This window comes from Curcuma longa, chromosome 13 (assembly GCF_044706935.1).
Source record: "Curcuma longa cultivar G26 ecotype Majalengka, Jawa Barat chromosome 13, ITB_CL_G26_1.1, whole genome shotgun sequence".
Taxonomy (NCBI): domain Eukaryota; kingdom Viridiplantae; phylum Streptophyta; class Magnoliopsida; order Zingiberales; family Zingiberaceae; genus Curcuma; species Curcuma longa.
The window spans coordinates 3,645,115-3,655,358 of record NC_133873.1 but is presented as its reverse complement, the minus strand read 5'-3'; the positions used below and the strand labels follow the sequence as shown (position 1 = coordinate 3,655,358).

The 10,244-nt window shown below is 41.0% G+C and overlaps 1 protein-coding gene across 1 annotated transcript; it reads right to left on the bottom strand.

Annotated features, from left to right (window-relative positions):
* Nucleotides 1-4,660: 4,660 nt before the first annotated feature.
* LOC141844238 (VQ motif-containing protein 4-like) lies at nt 4,661-5,736 on the bottom strand. Its single transcript, XM_074732269.1, has 2 exons — nt 5,654-5,736; nt 4,661-5,552 (listed from the first exon to the last, which is right to left on the bottom strand). The coding sequence occupies exons 1-2, from the start codon at nt 5,694-5,696 to the stop codon at nt 4,711-4,713; spliced, it is 885 nt and encodes a 294-aa protein (XP_074588370.1). The 5' UTR covers nt 5,697-5,736; the 3' UTR covers nt 4,661-4,710.
* Nucleotides 5,737-10,244: the final 4,508 nt, after the last annotated feature.

Genomic DNA, 10,244 nt, shown 5'->3' with positions numbered 1-10,244 from the left:
ACTTTTCCTTTCAATCCCATTTATTTTATAGTCTCCATCGAGTAACAATCCTTGTTATGGTCTTACGATTTCCCTTCTACAATGATAGTCAACCATCATTACTGTCCATCCATTTGGTAACAATCTCACGATCACTCCTTCTATAATGACTAACTATTTGTCATCCCACGATTTCCTAAGTTGTCCCGACTCCTTTAATCATAGATTATTATTGGGTATTATAAGTAAAAATTTTATTATTAAAAATGGGTATAAAAATTCATTTTATCAAACAAGATTTATAATCTTTACTTTTTAAAAACTTCTGAACTATACTAAATACATTTTAATTAAAAAAATAACCATTTTATTTTTAAAATTTCAGATTCATTGAATAGAAAATTATTGATTCCTAAATACAGTTTTGGCTTTTTAGTTTCTGATCTTCTTAGTTAGTAGCAGATATCAGTAGTAACTTTGTTAGATAGGGCTACTGTACTGTGTATGCCCGACTTCAATTAGTTTATCGTCAAACTGAAAGGTAATATCACTCTTTTACAAATGAGTTCTGTACGTGAAGAAGCATAACAAGGACTATGACTGCAATCAAAGGGATCCTTTCAATTAACTGCAGAAATATTCTACTTTCTTTCTTCTCCTTCATGTCATCACCTACTCCTATAGTCCTATGCGATCTGATCGCGTAAGGTGAGCAAAAGGTGTTCAAAGCTGGTTTATCCTCAGAGTGCAAAGCTGATGGCCCCCATGGCAACCAAAACTGAAGAAAAATGCATGAACAATTTTTGTCAGATTGTCTTTGTGCATTTCTGATCTTGATAGATTCAGTCGACTGCACGGCACTGAAAGAAGTTTCAGATTTTAGATGGCAGAATGAAAACCACAACTTGAAGTGTTAGTTTCAGAAGTAGGCCAGTCAAAAACTCAAAATACTAGCTAGAATCAAAAGCAAATAGATGGTGAGCCAAAGATCTATTTGGTCTTCGGTAACAATAGCCCCAATCAATGTTGCTACTAAACTATCACTTCTTGGAGCTGTTGATGGCACATGAGAGGACTAAAGACAGAGAGAATTTGAGATGTTTGAGATCATTCTGGTTTGCCTTTCAAGTCAACAATCTTTCTCGTATGGAAAACGTAGAGTAAGATGCAAGTATTATAAATAGGTGTGGAAGAAAAATGTGTGCTGATAGGTCAGTTGTGCTAAATGATAGTTGGTTTCATCATTAGGTTTAATTGTTTTTTCTTAGACTAATGATGCTTGATTTATGCTTTTGCTATCATATATTTGGAGAAAGGTCTTTTTCTGCTCCACACAAAGCTAATCGAGAGAGCTCGCAATCTTGGAGAACTTGAGAAGCAGTGCAAGTCCAAATTAGGTGGTCACCAAAATCCAGCAATACAGCCAAAGGAAGACTATGGATGAACAGAACAGTGTACCTAACATCTGTTATATTAGTAGTGAAAAAAGGAAGAAAAATTAGACAATATGTAGAGATGCAAGCTAAAGTTATAATTCCGAATAATTTCTCAATTTAAAATTTGTTTCCAGAACACAATACAATGTGGAGTAACCATCTTGAAAGGCTGCTTTGCTTCCACTGAAAGTTCACCTTCAAGTTTTTTTTGTTAGTACGGTGATTGTCAAGATCACTTTTGACAAATGAGAGTCATGGTTCCCTTCTTGTTCCACTTGTGACCTTTAATTATTGCTAGTTTCTTTGTCTGTGTCGATTCAAGAAGCCCAGGGGATGTTTGTGTAGGTGGCCATGCTGCACTCGCAAACTCATTGCCCAGAGCACACTGCAAATCGACAAACGCTTCCACTTAGATGATGTGATTCTAGAGCTAAAAGCAAGTATATGTTCCACCATGGGCGTTGAGTTAGCTACTAGCCAATGGGCTTGTACTCTTTAGCATGGTCCTCTCATGAATGACTACATTAATTGACATCTCCTCCTCACAAAGGAAATGTAATAATTTCTCAAGGAAGAGATCCATTAAGTCAATAAAGTTGGTAACTCACATGAATCTCACCTCGGGAGAGATCCATGAACTTCTTTAATTGAGATTTACTTGCTTAGATTGTAAAAAACATAAGATATGAGAGTTTAGTCAACTCTATTGGCGGATGCATTATGGAAGGGTTGGAGCTCAATGCCTACTAACTTTCACAAAATTTGTCCAACATTAATTGATAGTTAATGGATAAAGGTACTATATCCATTTGTTTATTTTGACTCATATGTATTGTTTCTAAAGTAGTTTTCCCCTAAAATATTAGGGGATTAGGAATTCCAAGGGCTAAATGATTATTGATCTAGCCAAAGATTTCTCATGTGATTTATTCTTAAAATATAAATGGTTACGGATCTAGCCAATGAAAACTCGAATTATTTGATTCTTCTTCAAGAAATGAAGACTAGTGAGGTAGAAACCACCCATTGTAGTTCTATCCTTTGTAAGGGGATCTTATAGATGAGTTCACTTGGATTCCTTATAATGATCTAGGGGAATTAACATTTGCTTAAATTCCTCCAAATGGTCCATTGGAAATTTTCTTTGTTTGCCTTAATAGTAGTTCTATATATCCTTTGCTCAACTTTTGTCACTATTGGAGTAAAATTTTAAAATAATTATCATGTTAGATTCCTCCAAATTGCCCACATCTATCATTTGTGTATCAATTTCTATCACTTGGATCTTGAGGTTATAGGATCTTCATGCAAAGTTAAGAAAGCAATCACGTTATAACTCAAAGCAAGCTTCTCATTATAAAAACTGGTCTTCTATGACAACAAAAACATACCATAGATGATCTATTTTTCTTTATCACAAGCTCTTAACAAATCTTCTCTCCTTTGTTGTTCATTTTATGTCTTATGAAAAGGAGAGATACTTGCAATCTTTTAAAGGATTGAGAGTGTACGAGTTGCAGAAGAGAGTGTACGAGACTTCTTTTAATGCAACAAAGATTCATTGGAAACTCATGCAGGGTGACCACACCACCTGGCCCAAGGAGTAATTGAGGCCTGATGCACGATCCAATAAAACCTCTTTGCACTTCCTAAACTTAATAACTCAAAGTAATCATGTTAGGGAAGGAATATTTTTATATAAAATCGACTTCTACGTATGCACTCAAAAAACAAAACAAAAACAAAAACAAAACAAAAGCAACCTAGCCGACTTCTACATTATAAAATTAACTCTCGAGTGCTTTCCGAATTTAAGTGGAAAGCTGAGTGTCCAATCGATCAAGTCGATCGACTGTCGAGTCCGAATGGATCACTATTTGAACACTGAGTCGGGAGATCAAATCATCTGATTGTTGAGTACCTGAACTGTTGAATGTCGAATACTGACTTGGCTGAGTTGTAAAGTGCCGAGTTGGTCGAGTTATTGAATTGCGACGTCGAGTGTCGAGTCGACTGAGCTACCGAGAGGACGTTGAGTGGTTGCGTCGCTCGACTACCAAGTTAGCTGAGTTCGAGTGGGTCACTTCTGAAGAGCGTCGAGTCAGGAAAAAAGTTTACTAAGGTTTGCATTTGATGTGATTTTCTTAAAACAAATTCGTCCAATCCGATTGTGCTTCAAAGTCACGTTTAATGTTTGTTTCTAAGGATACAACGGGAAGACCACTTAGACAACCAAATATTGATTGTTTGTGGCGAATCAAGTAAGTACTTGAACACTATGACAAGAAGAGCTACTGAGTTGAGCGCACGACAGAAAGAAAAAAAAAAGAAGGGGGAATGAAAGTGGATGGAGTTTGCTACGATTCTGCATCTACTCTTCTGCTTAAGGTCACATGCCTCCTTATATAGGAGCATCAATCCTTAATGTATTTATTATGCACAGGCAGCAAAATATTGATTGATTCACTTAGGTAAATATTATCTTGATCGATCTCATATTTGACATGCACATATCGTGTTCGCACACAAATTAACTTGATTCAATCAGAGTCCTAAATTTACATTCTATACGGGTTCATACGTGAGAAAAAAATCTCTCTCTATCTATATATATATATATATATATAGATTTAATTTGTGATATATTATAAAGCAATTCTAATATCTTAAAACTCTCAATATTAAACTAAAGATCGAGTCCTTTCCTGCTAATTCATCTCTTTTTTGCCATTCAAATTGCCAACCTGAAGACAAACCCCAAAGCTTCTAACATTACGTCTAGAGGGAGAAAGGATTTCAACTTAGCTAAGAACAGTGAAAGTGAAAAGATAAAAAATAATATGACAAAAAGAAAAGGTGCAACGTCGCATCATCAATCAACCCATAGAACTCCACCTTAGCAGTTCCCCTCGAAGAATCCTCATCTCAACCCAACACTTACGTGTCACCACTTACTCTCACCTTGACCTTAGTTCTAAATAATAAGACTTTCTCCCATGATACGATTGAAAGGCTTAAACTATCGATGAATTAATTATGTGAAAACAAAGTCATAAGGATTAAATATAATTAGGTCTTCTTTTCTTTCATAATATGTTGTGTGAAGATGAAGTCATAAGGATTAAAGATGCAGTTTAATTTTCGCAAGTTATTTTTTAAAACTGTTTTCAGATCTGATCTGAGAAATTTTCTGCTACCTCTTTCACGTGCTTCCTTGAGTTGCATCAACGGAGCAAGAACCGAACTTTACGATCAAAGCAGAAGAAGATTTTAATTTGCAGCATGATACAATTCATTAAACATTGCCGGCGCCGAAAGATTGAGACACTGAGAGAGATAAGTCAGAGGAGAACTTGGGAGAGGTGACAGGAAACAAGGGCAGCAACTGGGGAGGCTCCGCCGCCGTCGGGGTCCTGGGAGACGGGTGCAGGTAGAACCCTTTCTCGGCGATCGCCCGGTCCTCCGCCCACTTAGCCGCCTCCGAGTTGGGGTGCGGCGTCCGGTTGAAGGGATCAGGGCTCAGGGGCGTCACTGGGCTGAGCACCAGCGACGGGAAATCCAGCTTGCTCGGCGACATGATATCTGGCTGCCTGCGGGGCGAGAGGCCGGCGGCGGCGCCGCAGACGGGGGAGCCGGGACTCGACTGAGAGATCGTCGTCAGCGCGAGGGGGCTGAGGTGGCTGAGGTTCCGCAGGCCGTTCCGCCGCTCGTAGAGCTTGAAAGCAGGCTTCTTTGGCCCGGTGGCCTTAAAGCCCGGAGAAACCGGTTGTTTCTGCGACGTCGCGACGGCGGCGGCGGCGGAGGCCGTCTCTGCTGTCCCTGTGAGCATCTGAACTACTTGCTTGAAGGACGAGGCGTCCACCTGGACGAAGGTCGTCTGATATGGATTATTGGGCTCACAAGATTTCAGGACGGGTTTAGGAGGGAGAGGCGGGGGCGCCGACGCCGCCGGCGGAGCTGCTCCATTGCTGCCGGTTTCTAGAGGACAAGCTATGATTTGATGATTTTCCATTTCATACAGACAAAGAAGAAAGCTAAAACAAACAGAAAAAGGAAAAGAAAAAAAGAAAGAGTGAGAGGAAGGGTGAGAAAACTCCCTCAGATCAGGTTCCCGTTCTCGAGTATAATTTGTCTCTTCTGTTGATTGGTTGATGCATTTCAAAGAAGAGAAAGAAAAAGGAGCTTTAATTTTTATTCGAGAATACGAAACCATGGATATATTTCCACTGTCAGCTTACCTTTCATTGACTTAATGGATAGATCCTCGATCGTCGTCATCATCGTTTACTTATTTGATAATATATGCAGTGGATTAATTAACTGGCCCTTACTTTAGGGTTATTGCGTTCCGTAGCCTTGGTTTAGGGAGGAGGAAGAGGAACTGAGACTGATGAATTGGGCTGGGAATCATGTGAGTGAGGTCCTGAGAGTAGTGGCCTCTGCCTGCATGGAGCATGGTGGAAGAGAGGAAAGGAGCATCCGATCCAGTTCTCAATTAATGGCCATGTGGGGCTCGCTTGTGGGACCGGCAATCCATCATTGGCACTGTAGATGTGAGAGAAAGATTCTTGGCGCAGGCTGTGCTTCGTCCACGTCGATCGGCCAACTTTAAGTGCGCACAGTGACAGATAGATGGCTCAGATTCCTGGCCTCGCCACGTCTCTTGCGATGGAGGGGTCGAAAGAATCAATACACGAAGCGGGGATCCAATGCATGCAACAGGGTATAGTCGTGAATTTAGAATTCCTTTTTATTAAAAAAATTAAATTTATCATTCCAACGGTATTACATGATCGATTGATCACGACGAAGAGATTGAATTCCGATTGACTCATCACATGCCGTCGTATAATTTAATTTAGATATATTAGATTAACAGACTAATTCACACATGTTACAGATGGATCAGTCACACAAGTTGCAGATGGATCGGTCCGGGGTGTGTTCGAATTAATTCACAAATTGAAAAAAAAAATTTTAATTTATAATTAAAGTGAATTTTTAATAGATTTATGTATTCACATATCTAGTTCATAATTCAAAATTTAAAATTTTATTATATATATATATATATTAATTTTTTATAGACACGTATATTAATCCGTCTAACCCATAAATCATCTTGAATTGAAAATTTTTCATCCATTTAGAAATATATCAAGAATTAAAAATAAATTGGACTTTGAGTGTGAAAGGAGTGGCAAATGATATAATATATATAATATGTATTTTATTTAATTATAATGGGTGTGTTTTATTTTGGTAAAAAATAATCAAAACGCATGTCTTAAATTTAATTATAAAATATGTTTTTATTTAGTTATAATAAGTAGTTTCATGTTTTTGTTTAGCATGATAATTGCCTTTGTTAAATTATAATAGATATATGACAAAAAATAATTCCATTACAGTGGATAGACGTTATACTTGATGTCTTCACGTTTTGATAAAAAAAATACTTATATTTAATGTCTTCATTTACTTCTTTTGTAATAAATATTACTTTTTTTTATTTATGTATAATTATTCTATGATTTGTGTACAAATGATGGAGACACATTTCAGGCACAGCCACAGGCGCCGTACTCGCAGCGCTGCTCGATGGCGCACACCGCGCCGCACGCCTCGCAGTTGGCCACGTCGTACGCCACGGACGTGCACCGCCCTCTGCAGCACAGCTGCCGGAACCCACCTCGATCGACTGCCGCAGACTCAGCATTGGTTGCGGTTGGCGAGCACGTTCCGGCATCGATTCCCGCAGCAGACGTAGCTGCGGCGGGCGGCACAACGGCCCTGTCCGCGCATTGCAACTGCCGCCCGTCCCCAGCTGCTCCAGCAGCAGCCGGCGGCGGCTTCCCGCCCGCGGGTTCGACCCCATGAACTGCCGCCGCGCTACGTCGCGGTGCCTCGCAGCATCGGCCACCGCCGCCGACAACGACGCCGAAAGAAAGAGCAGGGAGAGCAAAGTGATTGTCATCTGCTCGATAGATCTCCCCTGCTTTCTCCTTGCGGGCACCTAAAACTACGTATTGGATATATGAGTTCTGTGATATTATGCGCGACACAGCCTGCGCGACACCCGTGCGCACCACCCGACCCACGCCCACTGCCGCCGCTCGCCGTTTCATCCGGCCACCTCCGGCCGTCGGACCGGCCCCGATCGACGCGCCACTCGCCGGCGCGTCGACCGGCGTCGATCCGGCGGCTTGGTGACCGGACGACGGCGAAATCGGCCGGAAACTGCCGCTTTCTCCCACCCACGGCCCACTGCCGCCGCCGAGTGGCGCGTCGATCGCCGTCCGGCCATCTCCGGACGACGGCGAATTTGGCGAACCGGACCACAGTGGCCGGTGGCGATTCCGGCCAAATCGCGGCCACTGGCCGGCCGCGATCGACCGGCGTCGGTCCGGCGGCCGGAGACGGCCGGACGGCGATGAAATCGCGGCAGCAGTGGGCGTGGGTAGGAGAAGGTGCGGACGGGATCGCGTAGGGACGGTGCGCGGCTGATCAATTTCGTATATATATATATATATATATATATATATATATACAGGAATGATATCCTGCGCGATGAGTTAACGCGACTCCGTGCGCGACAGCCGACGTGGCGAGGAGTTTCACTGTTCATCCTCCACCGTGGCCGAAACGAAATCCCGAAATAAAATCCCGCCTCTCCCAAAATCGCGCGGCCGATTCTCAATTCGAGCTTCCGCTGTGGTTGAAAAGGAAGTAGAGAAGGATGTGACTGCAGCGGAGGTGAAGAACGAGAAGGGTGGTCCGGTTGTGGAGAAGGCCTCGTCCTTCAGGGAGGAGAGCAACTTCTTGTCGGATCTCAAGGAATCCGAGAGGAAGGCGCTGGTGGAGCTCAGAGCCGTCGTCGAGGAGGCCATCCTCAAGAACAAGCTATTTAGAGACGAGTCAGAGCCATCGAAGGGGAAGGAGAAGGTCCATGGAGAAGAGGAAAAACTGGAACTTGACAAATCTTCTGAGGTGAAGCACACCGACGAAGAAAAACCCGACCTTTCTACCAAAAATCCTAAATCCTATTCGCTCCTCTCGCGTCGCTGCGTTCGGCCCGCCCCCTTGCTCGCCCGTCGCTCCTCTCGTTTCGAGTTCCCTACTCGAGTTTGGTTCCGTTTCAGGTTTCGACCCTCGGTGCGAATAGAGGAGGAGAAACGCATCGGAATCGAAGATCTCGCACCTAGGTATCGGATCACGTTCTCTTTGGCCTCTACCCACTGTCACAGAATTTGATGTGATTCCTCTGTTTGATCTTTTTCTGGCTATTTAACTTGAAGATCTGACGTTTTCTGATATTGGGTTCCTGGTTTGCCTTCTTGCACTGCTGTAGGTCTGGTGTTTTGCTTCCGATGAATATTCATAAATCAATTGTTTTTATTGACAATGTGTTCTTTTGTAGGTTTTTTCTGCAAGATGTACGTTTCTGATTTGTTATATTATTGTAGATGGTGGAATTTGTGGTGTTGGTTAAATAATTTTATTTATTTATTTATAGTTACGCCCATGAAGATGTTCCTTGGATTTTTGAAAGTCATCATCTTGGATTTATTTATTGTATAGGATTTGTGGTGTTATATTATTGTACAGGATCCCAAGATGATGACTTTGATGAGTTGTTGAATAATGATTAAGATTTTTGAATTTTCTACTAAAATGAGATTTATACTGATTTGTTTTTACCAATGTTAATCTCACATTAGACATTTTGGGATACACTACATTTTGATTTGTTTGTTCAACTTGCAGTGTGGTTCTTCATGGTCAGTGGCACCAATCAAAGCTGGTTTCGTGGCTCGAGTTGGCCGTCGTAAAGCTGTCACATGATCAGAATATTCTCCAAGTCAACAATGCTACTCTTCAGCCATTTCAAAAGAGGCTCTTCTTTTGTTGTTCAGTTGTCTGAACCCTTCCCCTGAGCTTGTCTTTCATGTACACTTTGATTGCAACACTATTTAAAACAATTTTTTGTCATGAGAATCTTTTGTAGGAATCTTGTTTCGACTTAAAATTATGTTTCTGCCTTCTTTGAGGAGGTGTTTGTTGTCATTGTTTACTGCAGCTTGTGCCCTCGAATTCAGGCGATATTGAGAGCATGATAGACTAGAAACACTAAGACCCCTCAAATCCTTCAATTTAGTTTTTAAAAGACTAGACAAACTGGACATATAAAAAACCTTAAGTAATCAAATGCTCTATTCATTTACATACAGTATCATTGGCCTGCAGTATCATTCAGCCTGCAACACTGTTTTTTTAGTTCTAGAGATTGTTAACATCATTACACTCTATCGTATTGGCTGATGAAAATTCCTGCTAGATGATGAGTTCACAAGGAATCAACCTAAACTTCCATCACTGATTATTTTGGAATTTTATTGTAGAATGAGGGTTACACAAGTAAATTTTTTATTGGACATCTAAAATTACTTGTTCTCAAACATCAATCAACTCAATAAGAATGTTGAATCATTAAGTCAACACAACTAATCCACATGAGAACAATGCCCACACATTATTCTTGAAAAAGCCAGAATCATACAATCCCACAATTAAGTATGACTTACTGAGAAAAGAGGGTCATTCTTCATGTTCCCTCAATGAAAGATATTCACCAGAACCACCATTTGATTCCCCTGAAAGATAAAACGCATGATGGTATAATTTTATTTTCAATTTCTACATACACTAGTACTTGGTGTTCAAAAACACCAATGAGTTCCTTGGATCCCTCACTCATGTAGATATAAAATTTTAAATTTTTTATTATAAAATAAGTCATCAGCCGGTTTTGTCCAAAACCGGCTGATG

Bases quoted from the DNA above. Each gene is read 5' to 3' on its own strand.
- LOC141844238 (XM_074732269.1), bottom strand. From the start codon at position 5,696: ATGATGACGACGATCGAGGATCTATCCATTAAGTCAATGAAAG. The intron at 5,553-5,653 runs GTAAGCTGACAG...ACCAATCAACAG, and splicing joins ATCCATTAAGTCAATGAAAG to AAGAGACAAATTATACTCGA.